Source organism: Lupinus angustifolius, chromosome LG09, assembly GCF_001865875.1.
Source record: "Lupinus angustifolius cultivar Tanjil chromosome LG09, LupAngTanjil_v1.0, whole genome shotgun sequence".
Lineage (NCBI taxonomy): Eukaryota > Viridiplantae > Streptophyta > Magnoliopsida > Fabales > Fabaceae > Lupinus > Lupinus angustifolius.
The window spans coordinates 8165021-8182874 of NC_032017.1; the positions used below are offsets into that span (position 1 = coordinate 8165021).

The 17854-nt window shown below is 34.3% G+C and overlaps 5 protein-coding genes across 11 annotated transcripts in view; 2 read left to right on the forward strand and 3 right to left on the reverse strand.

Moving 5' to 3' along the window:
• LOC109357198 (ARM REPEAT PROTEIN INTERACTING WITH ABF2-like) lies at positions 370–5105 on the forward strand. Its single transcript, XM_019600977.1, has 18 exons — positions 370–632; positions 723–886; positions 981–1280; positions 1355–1429; positions 1529–1626; positions 1917–1992; positions 2091–2198; positions 2389–2517; positions 2618–2686; positions 2808–2867; positions 3015–3138; positions 3230–3369; positions 3551–3614; positions 3770–3849; positions 4156–4220; positions 4366–4483; positions 4595–4719; positions 4804–5105. Exons 1-18 carry the CDS (start codon positions 416–418, stop codon positions 4889–4891), a joined length of 2100 nt encoding a protein of 699 aa, XP_019456522.1. The 5' UTR covers positions 370–415; the 3' UTR covers positions 4892–5105.
• On the reverse strand, positions 5680–8210 carry LOC109357199 (cyclin-P3-1). 3 transcript variants are annotated; one of them, XM_019600978.1, is made up of 3 exons: positions 7911–8210; positions 6351–6758; positions 5680–6047 (listed from the first exon to the last, which is right to left on the reverse strand). In XM_019600978.1, exons 1-3 carry the CDS (start codon positions 7973–7975, stop codon positions 5792–5794), a joined length of 729 nt encoding a protein of 242 aa, XP_019456523.1. In that variant the 5' UTR covers positions 7976–8210; the 3' UTR covers positions 5680–5791. The 3 variants fall into 3 exon arrangements, with proteins under 3 accessions (XP_019456523.1, XP_019456524.1, XP_019456525.1); XM_019600979.1 differs by having other exon boundaries at positions 6351–6755; positions 7911–8206; XM_019600980.1 differs by lacking the exon at positions 7911–8210 and adding an exon at positions 7244–7351 and having other exon boundaries at positions 6351–6755.
• Positions 9733–11207, forward strand: LOC109355893. 3 transcript variants are annotated; one of them, XM_019599162.1, is made up of 6 exons: positions 9733–9891; positions 9993–10103; positions 10198–10260; positions 10294–10440; positions 10531–10695; positions 10795–11207. In XM_019599162.1, exons 1-6 carry the CDS (start codon positions 9772–9774, stop codon positions 11089–11091), a joined length of 903 nt encoding a protein of 300 aa, XP_019454707.1. In that variant the 5' UTR covers positions 9733–9771; the 3' UTR covers positions 11092–11207. The 3 variants fall into 3 exon arrangements, with proteins under 3 accessions (XP_019454707.1, XP_019454705.1, XP_019454706.1); XM_019599160.1 differs by having other exon boundaries at positions 10198–10440; XM_019599161.1 differs by having other exon boundaries at positions 9734–9883; positions 9991–10103; positions 10198–10440.
• On the reverse strand, positions 11888–14705 carry LOC109357020. 3 transcript variants are annotated; one of them, XM_019600701.1, is made up of 5 exons: positions 14558–14705; positions 13201–13512; positions 13024–13107; positions 12840–12911; positions 11888–12294 (listed from the first exon to the last, which is right to left on the reverse strand). In XM_019600701.1, exons 1-5 carry the CDS (start codon positions 14606–14608, stop codon positions 12112–12114), a joined length of 702 nt encoding a protein of 233 aa, XP_019456246.1. In that variant the 5' UTR covers positions 14609–14705; the 3' UTR covers positions 11888–12111. The 3 variants fall into 3 exon arrangements, with proteins under 3 accessions (XP_019456246.1, XP_019456245.1, XP_019456244.1); XM_019600700.1 differs by having other exon boundaries at positions 12840–12909; positions 13085–13107; positions 13201–13653; positions 14558–14702; XM_019600699.1 differs by having other exon boundaries at positions 13201–13653; positions 14558–14702.
• Positions 15546–17854, reverse strand: part of LOC109357018 (mitochondrial Rho GTPase 2-like) — a 5417-nt gene continuing 3108 nt past the window's right edge. The window contains exons 8-15 of the mRNA XM_019600698.1: positions 17672–17753; positions 17383–17594; positions 17172–17241; positions 16915–17027; positions 16500–16650; positions 16195–16381; positions 15802–15893; positions 15546–15761 (exon numbers count right to left, since the gene is read on the reverse strand). Coding sequence (XP_019456243.1) covers positions 15820–15893; positions 16195–16381; positions 16500–16650; positions 16915–17027; positions 17172–17241; positions 17383–17594; positions 17672–17753 — 889 coding nt within the window. The 3' untranslated portion in view covers positions 15546–15761; positions 15802–15819. The remainder of the gene's footprint in view (positions 15762–15801; positions 15894–16194; positions 16382–16499; positions 16651–16914; positions 17028–17171; positions 17242–17382; positions 17595–17671; positions 17754–17854) is intronic.

A 17854-nucleotide genomic window follows, 5' to 3' on the forward strand; every position in this document is an offset into this window, starting at 1 on the left:
AAAAGGAAAAAAGAAAAAGGAAAGTATTAAATAATGAAATAAGGTATAAAATAAAATGAGATATTAGGTTGGCGTTAAGAAATAGTACAAACAATATGTTGGTCTAATGATGTAAGTTACTACTGAATTTCTAAATTGAATATTCAATTTCTGAGAATAATATTTGTTAGGAGAGACAACATATCTTACTAAAAAATGTGAGAGGATATATTTGATAGTAAAAAAAAAATATAGTAGAAAGAGTAATAGTTAGGTTTGAAGAAGGGAATGGGAAAAAAGGAGGGAAGTTAAAATTGAAAACAAAAAATAGGGCGGGTGGATGAAATGTAGCGGGAAACTCATAGTACAAAAATGGACGACATACCCTAATCTCTCATTTCTCATAATCTCTGATTTCTGAATTGTGAATTCTGAAATGGCTCCTTCAAGAACAAGTGTGAAGCGTAAGCTGGAACATCATTTCGACAAGGAAAATGAAGAAGCAGAAGATCATAGACATTCTAAAGTTCTCGTCCTTGATTCAGATCATGATGTTCTTCCTGATATTCATCGCCACGTCTCACTCCTCACTTCTTCTGACTCTCCTTCTCTCAACACCGCTCTTCTTTTTCTCTCCCAATTCGCCACTAATGGTACTCCCTTCTCTCTCTTTTCAATTACTTCATCTATTATGATTCAAGTTTTATATCTCATGATTATGATTTTTGTTATTATTGTTATAGAGGAGTTCGTTGATGCTATCATTGAGAGTGGTGCTGTTCCTGCTTTGGTCAAACATTTACAACTTCAACAACAACGACAACAAGAAGATCCAATTCTTAACAACTCTTCCCGCTACGACGTGCAGATCAAATGTGCCTATATTCTTGGCCTTCTTGCTCTCAAGGTACCTATTCTTATTCATAAACATATTTTATTTTTATTTTATAAACATTATTATTCAATCTCTTTTATTTATTTATTTATTAATCTTATAACAGCCAGAGCAGCAACTATTGATTCATAATGCTGGAGCATTACCCTATCTTATAGATTTATTAAAAATGTGGGACAATCGCAACAAAACCATCCCTTTAGGACTTCCTTGTCTTCTTAGAAGAGCAGCTGATGCTATAACCAATCTGGCACATGAAAATAGCGTCATCAAAAACTTTCTAAGGATCAAAGGTGCCATACCTCCTCTTGTGCAATTGCTTGAATTCACTGATACGAAGGTACAAAGGGCAGCTACGGGAGCCTTGAGAACTCTCGCTTTTAAGAATTTTGACAATAAGAAACAGGTATTTATTTCATCTTCCACAACTACATCGGTTATCAAATTCTATACTTGCTCACATCAGTAACAATTTTGCAGATTATTGGATGCAATGCATTGCCGCCTCTTACAATATTGCTTCAATCACAGGATCCTACACTGCATTATGAGGCGGTCAGACAATCAATTCAATTTGTTTAATCCCTTATATCTTTTCTAACCTTGTCGTCATGTTTTGGGCTATTGGCACTAACTAAATTACTACTCTTGCAGGTTGGTGTCATTGGAAATCTTGTCCACTCTTCTTCGCCTGACATTAAAAAAGATGTTCTTCTAGCTGGAGTTTTGCAACCTGTCATTGGCATACTTAGGTAAATATCTCACATATGATATTTGTATAATCAATCATTAGGAGAATGACTTACTTTATCATGTTTTTGTTAGGATTCCTACATTGTGTAACATATCAAATTCAATGTGATGCTTAAGCCATGAGATTCTCCCACCTAATAGATTAGTTTTTTGGGTTGGACCCTCTTCATGTGCTTAAGCTGTAACAGTTTTATAGTTGCTTCTTGAAATTGTGCTTCTACTTCCATATTAGTAATTTTGTACCTCTTGCCCCTTAGTAATCTCTGTGAGTTTATAATTTCATTAACAGTTCCAGCTGTTCTGAGAGTCAAAGAGAAGCCGCTCTCTTAATTGGCCAATTTGCCACAATAGACTCAGATTGCAAGGTAGGTTAAATTTTGCTTGTCGCAAACTTGAAATACGTTGACTCTGCTGTTTCTGGACTCCTCTTTTTTTAACTAATAAAAGTTTGTGGCTCATACAGAATCACATTGCACAAAGAGGGGGCATTACACCATTAGTTGAAATGCTCAAGTCCTCAGACACACATGTTAGGGAAATGTCAGCTTTTGCACTTGGGAGGTTGGCACAGGTAATTGTTACTGACCACAAATGTTTAGCCACATGAATAATATAAAATTAATTAAGTCAGTGTTAACCTCTGATTACCACAATGTGGCTGTTGTAAGTATATATGGCACTATATGATTCTAAAATCGACCTGCCTTATTTCTGTAATTATATATGTGTATATATTTTGCTAATGTTAATTTATTTGTTAGAACTCGCACAACCAAGCTGGTATTGCTCATAATGGAGGTATAGAGCCTCTACTCAGTCTTCTTGGCTCAAAGAGTGGGGCTATCCAACACAATGCAGCTTTTGCTCTCTATGGTCTTGCTGATAATGAGGTGAAATTGACTTCCTTTTTCTTACTTGGTCAACATCCTTATGCCCCTTCCTTTATGTGTGGGGAAAGCTTCCACTGATTCAAGGTTTTTTCTACTATAGGACAATGTTTCAAGTATTATCAAGGCTGGTGGTTTACAAAAATTGCAGGAAGGAATTTTTAGAGCTCAAGTATGTTTGGTTACACTCATTTTTCTGATAATTTTGTTTTCCAATCGAAGTCTATTAATGTAGTTCCTTTCTCTCACTACTTCATTGAACTAGTACCTTATGATTATGATTTGGTTTGCAGCCTACAAAAGAGTGTGTGGCAAAGACATTAAAAAGATTAGAGGATAAGATGCATGGACTAGTGAGTTTTCTTGAGAGTTATTGATTTCTTTAGTGGATGATTTGTATGTTTTCGAAGTTGAGAATTATCACCTATTTGAGCTCTTATTAAATCAATTTGTATACATTGTCAGCTATGGTTTCATATCAGTTCTCCCTCCTTTGGCAGGTATTGAGACATGTGTTGTATCTTATGCGATTTGCAGAGAAGAGCGTCCAAATACGTATAGCTCTTGCCCTTGCTCATCTGTGTTCTGATAATAATCGTAAATCCATTTTCATTGACAACAATGGTAATTAACTCTGATCTGTGCTTTTTAATCATTTCTCACTTTTGGTGCTTAAAAAGTATATTCAATTTATAATATGTTTCTAAATCTTCAGGATTAGAATTGCTACTGGATCTTCTTGAATCTACCTCTCTAAAGCAGAGGTGTGATGCTGCAGCGGCACTTTATAAGTTGGCTACCAAAACCACAGCCTCTCCTCTTGTTGATGCTGCTCCTCCATCACCAACTCTTCAGGTACTTTGCTATTTATGCGTTATTTGCTGGCCACATTATTTTATTTTGAAGTTCTTTTGCTCCCTTGTTATGGAAGCATTTGTTGTATGTTATCACAATTGCACAGTTCAAGTTGTTTTTGAAATTTCTGATATTTTGTTTTTTATATGTTAATATATTTTGTTGGATGTACGTGTTGTAGGTGTACTTGGGTGAGCAATATGTAAACAATCCTAAAGATTCTGATGTCACATTCTTGGTTGAAGGTAGAGAGGCTGCGGCCAATTCCTCACTCACTCTCTCTCTCTCTCTCTCTCTCTCTCTCTCTCTTTCTCTCGAAGTTCTTTATATATTTATCATTTGCATGCGTATGAGTGATTTTGATGATTGTAATAATGTCCTGTTTTCATTTCCTTTTCAGGTAAAAGGTTTTATGCTCATAGAAAGTGTTTACTTGCTTCCTCTGATACGTTCCGTGCAATGCTTGATGGTGGTTATAGAGTAAGCACTATATAGTCTTTGCAACTATGTTTAAGCCCTCTTTCTTTCTTTAGTCATTTGAATCTTGTTCGTTCCTCCTTTCTTTTTCAACATTAAATTAGTTGCAATCTTACATGACAGTCATCATGGAAATATTGCAATCCTCACATTAAATTAACTCTGTTCTCCACTAGACCACTTGATAAAAAAATCAATTGAGAGGATCCACATCTGACTCAAATTACTCGGCAATTGAATTAATGTACCTGTGGAACTTGAGTGTAATTGGTAAGTATCCATATTAATGTCTTAAGGTTTATAATGCAGGAAAGAGAAGGGAAAGACATAGAGATTCCAAATATTAACTGGGGTGTCTTTAAGTTGATGATGAGGTGCCATTTCTACTTTCATTTTTCTGTTGCATATACTGTGCCTTTAAGTAATCATTTCATTCATAATCAAGTGCTCTCACTTGAGTAGCTATATATATTAAAGGGCCTTATCTATGAACTGATTTTTGTGTGTGTGGACATGTAGGTATATATATACTGGAACAGTGGATGTCAATTTGGATATTGCTCATGATCTCCTCAAAGCTGCTGATCAGTATCTTCTTGAGGGTCTTAAGCGTATTTGCGAATATGCTATTTCTCAGGTGCACCAAGATTTGAGTTTCATGGTTCCTTTATTATCGTCTTGCAGTTTTTTATGCTTTGTTTATGATTTAATTTAACCTCATGAGTCATGACTATCTAATTATTCTCAGGACATCTCGGTGGATAATGTTTTCGAAATGTACAATATGTCACAGCCTTTCAATGCTACGTCGTTAAGACATGCATGCATACTGTTTATGTTGGAGCATTATGAAAAATTACGAGCCGAACCATGGTATTGTGCTACATTCTTCACATCCTGAATACTAGTATAATTTGCTATGTTTTTTGCCAGTTCTCAATGTAGTTAATTTTGCAGGTTTTGCAGTCTGGTTCACTGCAGCATACCAGACATACGCCAATTATTTTCAACCTTACTTACCAAGCCCTACTCAGCTGATTCGTGAAGATCATGTGGCCCTGATGGATAATATCAACATTGATACATAGTAATTCTGGACCTCCATTATCTGGGTGTCATGTTATTTTTTGGTTGTGAATCATGGAATAATTTCTAGAAGATTTTTAACCGTGGCATGAGAAGGTTGAAAATGTAGAAAGCTATAAATGTTTAGGTAGAATAGAAAGAAATAGAACCGTAGATCAATTTTAGTTCACAAACTGTGTATGTGTTGGGGGAAGATTTATTGCTTGTAGCTTTGGGTTACAATACAATACAACCAACTTTGTGTTATTTTGACAAAATTACTTGTCTCTCCATTACTTGAGAGGAGTCTTACTCATTGTTCTAATTAAGTGGTAAATGATATTTTTGGAACAGCAGGCAATTTCTTAAATGGATGCTTCCTGCTAAATGCTATCATCATGTAATGATATCATTGGTTGGTCTGTTGTAACATTCTATCAGCATACATCATTCATTATGGTTTTGTATATCTTTAGTTGTCATGTTGATCAGATCAATGAAATGTGATATAGGTAATAACACAATCAATCTAGAGGAAACAACATCTTCATATACTAGCAATGTAACTTCCTAATGAGATAAATTATATATTGCTTGCAAGGAAGATAATAACTACCATAGGCACTAGAGGAAACAAACAAATTGTATGGGATAAAATTTCATCACAAGCTTGCAATTACAAACAAGGTCGAAACCAAAAACAGAAAAAAACTAGACAATGAAAAGGAAGCAAAACCAAACACAAACAATGCCCACAAAAAATGGCTGAATTACTAATTGCATGTATATAGCACTGTTTATTTTATTTTATTTTGGAATACTTCAAATTCCATTTTTTTTAGTGGAAATGCAATAATACATTTGTGATGCTTTCACATTCTCATCTTGCAATAGTGGAAGCACAAGTAGAATCATCTTTGTTTGACCAGCTTTCTTTAATTCTACAAGCCTGCATTGGCCTTTCAATTTGGAGTGTTTCTGAAGCTTCCTTCTCCAATTGCCAACAATATTTTCCAAACGTCTCTATACTAACCTGAAGTCTAAAATCTATGCTAAACAGAAAACTCATCTCCAATCTGTTTAACTCACCTGTGCTTACTCCTCCTACTTTTGCATAGTAAGCATTGTTGAAGAATCTGCAAAATGAAATAGAAAGCTATCTTAACTGCTTGAACTTAATAAGACAAATACAAACAATGAAGGCTAATCAAAATCGTAAAAGTAAGAGGGACCATATTTTTCCATTAAGGGTGCTTTTCAGTTTATTTAAACTTTTTGATTCACAAGCTTACTCTTACAAACGGTATATCATATGAGTTATGGTCTACAAATAAATAAAATTTTAAACAAAGCCACAATTTTTTTACTATAAGATACATAAAAGTACAAAAAAAAGAAAGTGAGATATGGGCATTTATTAATTTTAAAGTTGTACTTACGCATCATCCATGAACTTTGCTGCTAGCATAATACTTGTTATCAAAAGCCGGTGCACATTAAGTGAAGTCAATTTGACTTCCATGTGCTGAATAAATCGATCAATATATATGTGTCCAACAACAAAGCAGGAAGGGCTGCAACCTGAGTACTTGAAGATACGATCAATGTACTTTCTAACATTCAGAGTAGGTGCTCTTAAACCATGAAACACTGTAACAACATCTTTTATATGTTTTGATTCCAATAGTGTTTCATTATTCTGAACTAATCTCTCTAGAAGTGAAGAAAGAAGTGATAGAACCCGTGGAACTCCTACTTCTTTACCCAATTCTGTAAACCCCAATGAGTGGTAAATGTCTGAGCTTACATCTTCAGTTTCAACCGTCAAAGTCCCCATATCCAAGCTGCAAAGAAATGCACAACCGTCAATATGGTATTCCTTATTGGAATGCCCTTTTGGATGAAGTTAACAATCCATATGATAATTCTTAAGCTGTTTGATAACAAGTCAACTTCTCTCTATGGCATGATTAAAAATAAAAAATAATTGAAGCTTAGTCTGTTAAAAACTGTATCAATTTAGAGTGTTTTATAACACCACCAAGTAGCTTTTAAGCTAGTCAACTCACTTATTTGACAAAAAATAAGCTTCTCGTGGATGTTTGGTAAAAAGGCTTATAAGCTACAAGCATATAAGCACGTATTTGATATACTACCTGAGGTAGTTTACGGTCTTATAAGTAGTGCCAGATTCAGGAATTTGAAGTTGTGGGGACTATACATACATAATATTACACATGTTGGCTAGCTTATAAACAACTAGCTAGCTTATAGCCGATATAAGCTGTGAACTAGCTACCAAACAGATTGAAATAAGCTAAAAGGAGCTTACAAGAAGGTCATATTCAAAAGCTATTCTCATAAGCCCACATAAGCTTTGTGAGCTCATCCAAATAAGGAATTGTGCAATTTCGAATTACCCAGCTCCAACTCAGTCTCACCCCTTCATTTGATTTAGTGTTAAGAAAACTTCTGACATGAAGTCCACATATATAAGATGCATAACCTAATATTCTCCTTCATGCCATGCCAAGGTAACTTCATGTTTGATTAGATCTAACAAAGCAAACCCCTAAATTGAGTAACAAACTAACACAAGCAACCTAAAAGTGCAATATTCCCATAGATCTGAGTCTCACGTGCCCCAAAAGTATAACCAATTTGAAGAACTCAACTTTACTTCAACCAATTATCTTATCTCCCTAGAATTACAGTACAACAATTAACAATTGTGCCTATAACAAAAAGGGTTGCATATCCAAACTGCCCAGATCTCAAAGTTACTGACTTTGCATAAATCCCACAACCCCATAACTTAAGCAGAAAATATTAGTACAAAATTCTTAATAAAGGTATAATTTTTAAGTTGTATGCTTAATCCTCCATTAAAAAAGCAATTCTGATGACCCTTCTCTCTCCACAAAATCAGCAAGAAAGGGATAAAATAAAACAATGTATAGTGAAAGTGGAATGCAAGGAAAGAGAAAGAAAGTACTCACAAATTGTGAAGGGGTGATGAGTGCGGTGGCATGGTGGTGGCTACATCATAAGGGTGAGGTGCCATGACATATTATTAGCACAAAAACTCCATTCATGGAATCAATAACTCTTTCTCTCTCTCTCTCTCTCTATATATATATATATTGTTTGTTATATAATACAAGGTTTGTAGTGAATAGTGATGGGCACAAATAATGGAGGAAAAACAAAGTTGGGTCTATTTCTCAATCTGTGTCTGAAAAGTATAGCGTCGGTGATGTAATGTTATCCACCGCTACCATACCATATCATACCATATACCCTCTCTTTTCATCTTTATTCCATTCTTCAACTAAACTAAAGTAGATGCCTCTTCTTTTTTATTATCTTATCCATTCATTCATTTATTTATCGGATACATAGATAGATTATCATTGCCAATTTTGACTTTCTTATTATTCTAGATTTACATCTATAACTTTATCAATATTTTTAATGATGCCTGCATTATTCATAACAAAATTTTATACTAATTATTAGTATGCATCACAATTAGTTCTTTTTATTTTAAAAGCAATCCATCTAATATAGTTTCTATCATATCTGTGATGGGAGATTTTTTTTACATGTACTTCCTCTTCCTTTTCAACCTGGTTAAAAAAATACACACGTGTCTTTACTCCTACACTAAAAAACTCATTTTCCTCTCTAGTTTCTTATTTGATGAACATGTGAGAATGATAAGGATATAATATAGTTCATATAATTGTCTATTGATACGAACAGGTTGGTGGAAATTTGGAAAACCACTATTCTTTTCTGATGCTCACATACATTAGAGTGTAATATTATATCTGCAAGACAAAATATGACATGAGTGAACCCTTTATATGTCTATGTATTTTGAAGCTTACACTAGAGTGTAAGATTATACATAGTGACAAAATAGGTTGTTGGTATATATCACTCCAATAATGTGAATTCATTTTTTTCTGACCAATCATAATAAGTGACATACTTTTTGGATTAAGACAAGAAATGTTTGGTGGAACGCCTACATCAATCACAACTAGAGGAAGCTAGATCAAATTTAAAATAGGATCTATACTTTCCTTATGGCATTAATCACATACTCTTCTTCAATATTTATATCAACCCGTCCAAATACATATGCAGATTTGAAAAAACAGTAATGAGTGAAAGTTTGTTACATGTCTTTTGTAGTATAATTTTACTGTGCACACGTAACTAAGGAGCTTAATGAAAGAATGAATCTCAATCCTTATTATGAATGATTATTCATCGATATTACATATATATACTCACATATTTGGAAAAAAATATGGTAAGTACAACAAAACCAATTAAGGATCGGAGATAGTGAATTTGGCAAGAAACCAAGTTTCATAAAATGCTATAAGACATATATTTATTTGAGTTTATTGTAAGCATTAGGTGTTATTATAATTAGTATTATATATAATAGTTATCCAAAGAAAGTGTTGCATTTCAATTAATGTCGATAGAACATTCCAGCTGGCATATATAGCCTGTCGGTGTATGAAAAAGGTTCTTTCCCATGACCTTAATAATTCGATATATTTTATAATTAATTGAAATTCATATGTTGAAACTTGAAACTAATAGTATATTTTATTATTTGTTTTTGCCATTTTGGGCCTACACAAAAATTGAAATAACTAATATTATGTTGAAGTTTGAGTAATAAATGTTTGTTTGTTGTTTTTCCGAACGTTACCGAAATGGTGGAATGTATTTAAAAAGTGTGGATCCAGTTTTCAAAACTAGCCGTTAACCTTTGCTACTTCCATCTTCTTCTTATCTCTCTCTTCTTCTCTTCTTCTCTCAATTCTGAATTTTATGATGGCTTCATCTCCTTTGTTGAGTCCATCATCTGATAAACGTTTCTGGAGCAATCTGAGAACAAGGATTGATACTATTCTTCATCATTCTCAACAACCATCTACTACTACTACTAAGGTTACTTTGTGTATGCTTATGTTTTTATTGAAATTCAACACAAAAACTTTTGATTAATGGGTTACTTACAAATTACAATGAACCTTTTTTATTTATAATAGAATGAGCAAGGGAACCAATTGAAGGAAGATTCCTTGTTACTTATCAGAGGCTTTGATTCAGTTTCCCACACTCTCTCTCTATTGTCTACCAATTTGGACAATGCCCTTCAGGTATAACTATAACTTTATAACTGTTCATAAAACATTCATGCTTACAAAACAACATTGATTATATAATGTAGCTGTACAATTGTGTTTTCCACAGGGTGCTACAGAATTGGCTCATCCACATAGTTTAACTGATATATTCCACACCAATTTTGATGAGGCACAAAACAAACAAGAGGATTCAAAAGAGGAGGCACAAAACAAACAAGAGGGTTTAAAAGAGGAGGAGTCAAATCAAGGAGTAAAAAGAAAATTTGATGACAATCAGGAAAATGACAGTGACTCAAAATTGGAGGATGGGCCAAAAAAACAAGACAGGAACATGAAAAGAGCAAAAAATGTTAGTATTTTGATTTGTTTTACATAATTGTAAGTTTGTTTCCTAAAGTTTTTCAGCTGATTGTTGTGACTTATTTGTTGCACTTTCCAGCTTGCAATTTCAATGGCAACAAAAGCAGCTTCACTTGCAAGAGAATTGAAGTCTATGAGGTCAGATCTGTGCTTCATGCAAGAGAGGTGTGGTCTGCTTGAAGAGGAGAACAGGAGACTGCGTGACGGATTCACGAAAGGAGTAAGGCCTGAGGAAGATGATCTGGTAAGGATAATTTCCATATAAGTTGTTCTCATAATAAGCTCTTCCAGATAATATGGAAAAAATAACACATACTAATGTTGTTGAGCTTGGTGGATGCAGGTTAGGCTTCAGCTGGAAGCACTTCTTGCAGAAAAGTCAAGGCTGGCAAATGAAAATACAAATCTTGTAAGAGAAAATCAATGCCTTAACCAGCTTGTGGAGTACCATCAACTTGCCTCACAAGATCTATCTGAATCATATGAGCATGTTATTGAAGGAATGTGCTTAGATTTCTCATCTCCACCACCAACAATTGCTGAAGAAGGTGCTGTTGATGATTTTGATGATCACAAAAATAAAGAAGAACCACAGACACTACCCAGGACCAATCTCTGTACTTCACTTGATGAATGCTAACCATGGAGAAAAAGAATTAACCAATATGTTATTAAGCACCATCATAACATCCCATCCCTTGTAACGATGCTGCAAATATCTCTTATATTTCACCAAAAATAATTAATTTATCTTTATTTATCCTCCTAAGTCAATGTAGTATGTTATGTTGTATTAATAAATATTTATTTTTATTTATCCTCCTAAGTCAATGTAGTGTGTTGATGTTGCATATGTTTATATAACACATCTCCCCCTTTGTTTGGATCACAGCAGAAGCCTTTTGTTAGATGTTACATTTAATGGCCTATGCCCATTGCATTGCTCGAGACTCAAAACAGATAATGTTAAATGCTAATAATCTTCGCTACTAAGTCCATGCAGTGATAGAAGTTTTGTAATTTTGTAGCTCTGAGGGAGCAAAAAAGACTTGAAGTGAATTCTTTGGGTTGGTTCCATGAATGGAAAGGATGAATAATGAATTGGTAATGAGCAACAAAATGGAGGAGTTGACAAGGCAAGCACCACTTTCTATATCAACCAAACATTAAGGACTAGTTTGGTGGTGAGACAAGTCCTAGTTTTCTGACAATGTCCATCAAGAAGAAAGCTAGAGAAATTGAGAAATTGAACAGGGAAAAGCCCAAGTCAAGTAGCAGAGAAATTGAGAAAATGAAAACTGAGCACAAACTTTAAGATACAGGAAACCGAAGGGAATGTAAAAACAGGGGGGGGGGGGAGAAAAGGGCACTTTAACAAACCAAAGAAAATTTGATTTCAGAAGCAGCAAAAATGAGAAGGTGCATAAACAGACAGCGAAAACAAGCAAAAATGACTACAAGAGACATACAAGCCTTGCAAGTTTGCATTACCATAATAAAAGTTCAAAGTAAGAAACATGAAGTATTAGACGCACAACTTCAGATCAGAGTTAAAGACCATTGCAGATTAGGTGCTAAGTCTATTCTAATACTTTAGCATGCATATACAAAATAACAGCAATAGCATCATCTCCCCAAAATGTTAATAGCAAGAGTCCCTTTAGCTTTCTAAAGTACTCCTCTTTCTTTTTGCTGCAGACGCTGAACAAGTTTTCTCCATTGCTTGAGTCGATGCATTCACAGCTGCTTCCGTAGTCCTTGCTAGGTTTGAAATCACAACAGCATTAACCGCGTCCTTCATTTTGTCCAATACTTGAATCAACACATGATTCTCCTTCTCATACTACATTGTAAGGAGTAATCAAGGATATATAGTCAGAGTCATGTCAACTTAACTAACAGCTGAATTAATTAAACAGGTAACAAATAAATACAATATTATTAATTTCTAGATAACTTTTAAGATGATACCACATCAATAACAATATGACAGAAAATAAAAGCTGAAGATTTTAAAAAAGTGATTATGCTTCAGGTTTCCTGATCATAAATAACTATAAGCTTTTAATAATAAAATGAAAGAAACATCCAGGTTTTAAAAAAGTTCATCATGGTATCGTGCATTTTAAATTGTCTACTACTGCTCATATAAACACAGTTCTTCCAAACACTTACTACTATATGAACATCATTTCTTCTTATAGAATATAGATATTATTAACAACATTAACAACCAATGAGACGGCAGAGGTAAGGAAGGAAAAAACAAAATTACAAGCAACAAAGGCTACCATAATGAATAAAATTACATTTTGTCAAAATAACACTCAAAATTCTGCAGGACTTCATCATCAGTAACATTTTGTTGCAAGCATTATTTAAACATACCACATCAATTTTTCCAAGAGAACTTTGCAGCTTTCCGGTTAATTGTAAATTTTCTTCTGCTAAAGCTTCAAGCTACACATATATATGCAAGGAAAATAAACAATAAATAAAAATTTAGACGATAATCAGCCCAAAAACCAAGGGGAAAAGCTTAAAAGTTGCATGATATAAAAGAAAACAAAACCTTCTTCTGCGAGTCAATGTACATACTACGGAAACTAGTAGAAGCCACGGATGGGGCTTCATATAAGCCAACATCTTCATCAACCTGTAACATGTTTAGTTATACTTATAGAACTAATAAAGCAGGCCGCCGCTTACAAGAAAAATATGTAATGTGTAGTTTGGACTTATATAATACCTTGGATTTCAACAATTTTAAACTCTTATCCAGAGCTTCAATTTTTTGCAACGCGTAAGCAACTTTTTCTTCCAAACTTTTTCCATTTAAATTATCTACGTGTTCAGACTCAACCTCATAAGCATCTTTCTCATTTTCACTAGCAGTTATATCCTTGACATATTCAATTTCATGGTTGAAATTAGAGGGAGGAATAACTGCACTCTTAATGCGTTCCGAGCGCCTCACAGATGAACCATGGACTTTGGACAAGTACCTTTTCAATGTAGTAGTAGCAGGTTTCTTTTGCAGCTCTTTTTTTTCCTTTACTTGCTTCAGTGCTGATGTTGATTCATGAAGTGTGACCATTCCATTGGCTGAGGAATTCAGATGTGTCAGTTGGGAAGAAATCTTGTTGTGTAGGTTTTCAACTAGAGGATTTCCAAAGGAAGGCTCCACAGAAGGTTTTTCCAGCTTCAAGAGCAAAAGTCAGTACAAGTAATAGTAAATTTCAAAACCATGAAATGATTCTATTAGCTTAGTTTATTTGATTATAGAATTCTTCTATAGAGGTGACCCTAATTCAAAAGTTGCATATATGCTTAGTTATGTTTTACATAAGATAATAACGAGACTGGCTAAAAAAGCACATAAAGGTCATTACACATTTCTTTGAAAACATTTTTGTAAAACTCATACTAATTTACTCGTGCACCCTTTTTTACAGCTATTTTATAATCACTAATAAAAAACCATTTACTTTGGAAGCAACAATGGTAAATGATCAATGGTGTTAGGAAAAAGCGACATGAGATTATCATTTTCCAAAATGACCTCACAGAGCAACAAAAGAAAAGGCAAACGTTCACCACACACTAGCTTTGGCAACCCCAACCCCAACCCCATTTTTTATACTAACCATTGATAAAATACCTCTGATTTATAAACAATGAAGTATTTTCATCAAGAAATCAAGTAAGTGTGAAAAATGGTGCTAGCAAAACAAGTGTAAGAAAAAAAGAAGCTTTTTTTCCGGGAAAGTACAAAATGATGTCTAATTAAGAATACACACATGCAAGTAAACACGAATAGCAAGTTCAAATCTTTTCCTACTAAACACAAAAGTCCTACTATGTTCCAATGATATATATTGTAAAACCCTAATCAGAACAAACCCCAAAGACACAATCATGTTGTGCACAAAGACATCATAATAATATAGTAAAAAAAACAACATTTCACATGAATAAATAAAAAGCAACATTTTAAGAGCGTGGTGAAGGTGAATGCAAGGAAATAAGACATGCACATATAATGTTAGTAAACAGAAGATAATAAGAGAGAAAGAAAAGAGTGAGCGATGACATTGTTGGTGTACCATGGGAACTTTGTCATTGTTGTTCTTAACAGCATATGGTTTTCGACCCATTTCGTTTTTTTCTTGTTTTGTTCTGTGAAGGACAAACAAAGAGTGAAAGAGGAAGGAAGAGTGAGTGATGAATGGAATGAAGAGAACCAAAAGACATGAACTTTATGGGAAACGGACCAACAGATACACGTGTGTTTGTGGCTTAGTGCTCCACAAACGTGTGTAACATGGATAATTAATAAATGTTTTACAATCTACTTTGTTTTTTTCATCGTAATAATTATTAATTACCATTTACTATCAAATAAAAATAATATAAATTAATGATAAATGATAATATAAAAAACTTTATACACTATTGTTACACAGACTTTAAATTCAATAAATAAACTATGTTCATTAATATCGTTCAAAAAAAGTCATTAGCTTCATTGCCACACTCCATCATAGGCCCAAAGTCTTCCTATTGTGGGTTGTTGTGATTTGCTTCATTTACCTTTGTTCCGCCTTGGTCCTTGAGCTCTTCGTGTTGTTTATTCCTCATTGGTCTTTTGAGACTGATATCGATATCTCTCCATCGAAATCAAAAGGCTTCAATTTATTTTTACACCAATATAATTATAATTATTTTGTTATTGATGTAAATCAACAATAGAGTTGACAAAATAGGTTATCATGATCCTATTCGATAAATGGGCGAGACTGGGAAAAACTCTCCTCAATAGCCCTACCCTTACATGATATTTCCATCTGCATTCTTAAAGTTCCTTTAGATGCTATTTCTCACGCTTTGCTCTTACCTTTCCATGGCACTCATTTGTGTTTTCTTCCTCTCCTATGACAACTCAATACATAAACCTCACCACCTGATTTAAATATAAAATAAAATACACCATCTTATTCTACACGTCAAGACATTATCTCTACAATTTGACTCGTGATCTCTGAGTCAAAGGACAACAACCTTATCATTGTGTCAATGTTCATTCTAAAGAGATGACACCATAAATAAAAAATGATCATTGCAATTCAATTAAAGCATGAGATGATAAGCAATCCTTATTAAAATATAACATCCACACCAAAAGAATTTTTTTTTTGGAAAAAACAAAAACTGCAATCATATTTTGGATCTTGGCAACAAAATAAATGAAGTCACTATTTTACTATACTATACATCACGTATTCTAACTCATGTTTCCATCTTGGTGAGAGACTAAGAGACTAAGCAGAAGAATCACGTATACTGCAATCATGTCCTTGCTGAGAGACTAAGCAGAAGAATTTTTCTTCACTGCATATGCACGCATTGCTGCTATACCAACAACTGCCACAACCGTCCCAACTGAAAATTCAAGATAGAAAAGGAAAAAAGACTTTTAGAAATCCACCATTTAGTCCTCTAAAGACAATAGTGCCACTAGTTAGGTCCTCCAAAGTTTTGTATCACCAATTAAGTCTCTGAAAGAAGGACAGTGTTAAATTGAATAACTTAATTGGTAGCACGAGTCCTTAGAAGCACCCAGTCTGGTAACATTTTAAACCTTTGAAGGACTTAGGCAGTGACAAAATACTTTCAAGAACGTAGCTAGTGACACTATTATATTTGGAGGACTATATTGAAGGTTTCCTGGTAAAACAATTACCTGAGGCAAAAATAAGAGAGTTCTGAAGAAGTTGTTGGTATTGCTTTCTTTTCCTCCCGATCTCAGTTTCTGGAATGCTTAAATGAGGGTGTTCTGCAGCACTAACAATCTTATTGTACACGTTATTTGAATCCCCTAATTTCATACTTAGGTGAATAGGTGCCTCTATTCCCAGTTCCTGAGTAACCTATACAAAAAATAATAGATGATAACATCCTGACCTTACAGGTTTAGCAATGAAATTATGCATAACCATTAAAATGTAGATTCAATGATATGATAACACTGAGTTGAAAATGTAATACCTTGACTGAATCTTGTACTGCCCTTGGGTAGGGAGTTAAATCATCCTTAGCAGCAATAAGGAGACAAGGAACTTTATAACCAGTTTGTTCTCCTTGTCTAGCAACCTTATCAAGCAAACCTCTGGATTTCTTCCATGAATGTTCATCTGAGCTGGAAAACAGGGAGCGAAGAGCGAAAACAGTGACACAGGAACAAAATGGCAAAAATAAAAAACAAAGAATCAAGGTATATTAAGTTCAATTAAGTGAAACTTGTTCCACTTAAGGCTTCCAATAGAATGGGCAAAGTAGTAGAGTCTCAAAATCTGGTGTAGTGGTACTAAAATTGCTGGTTAAAGGAAACCAAGTATGCAAAACACCACTCCTATAGCTTAAATGTAGAAAAGCTTCACTGCAAAATCATTTTGCATCATACCTGTCATACACAAAAACAGCTACATCACATGCTGCCAAATAATCCTGATTTGACAAAACTTTCGATACTGCGCCCTCTGGTATCTCCCGCAATACAAGAGTTTTCCTAGTTCCCTATAAAGTAGTAAATACAACGATCATGAGTATATATAGACTGCAGATCGCGCCCCCTTACATTGCGACAAAGCATGAGGAGACAGAATCAGTTTTCAAAATAACTTCATTGTAAAAATCATGTTAACCCATCATAATGCTCACCCCTAGTAATTCAATGGAATTTGCTGCAAACTGCTCAACCGTTGTTGGAGTATAATTATTTGAGAAAGACCTAGGAAAATGAAGGGAGTTAATTGATGCTTTGAAGGGAAAGAGGGACATAAACAGCATGAGTGGATTAAATGTCACTTGCTGGTAGATCAAAATATACTTAAAAGACATGTTGACAATAGTGATTGGTTTAAAAGCACACCTTCCCAACAATGATTCCAAAATAGCAGATTTCCCGGCATTTTTAGAACCAAAAACATAGCATTGAAACACATTCCTTTCGGTTGCTTGCTTTCTGCGATCTACTGATCTTCTACGAGTAACACGGAGTGCTGCAGCAGGATTACCACTATATCCTATGTAAATCAAATTAGCTAGGCTATGTCGTGGATCAATTAATGTCATAAGAGCCCACTGCACCACACAATTTAAGAGAGACATCAATAACTAGCTCAATTTGAGTAATAAAAGACAGCATAAGTTATCCCTACCAGGGATAGAAATCCATTAAGAGACATGTAACCTATGTCCGTTCTCTCAGCTGCATCCTTATATGGAGCATCATTCCACGGACTGCAATTCAAAACCAGGTAACGAATCTAAGATGTATAGCATCAAGTGGAAAACTAAGCGACCACTACAGATCATTTTTAGACATGTATAACAACTGAAAA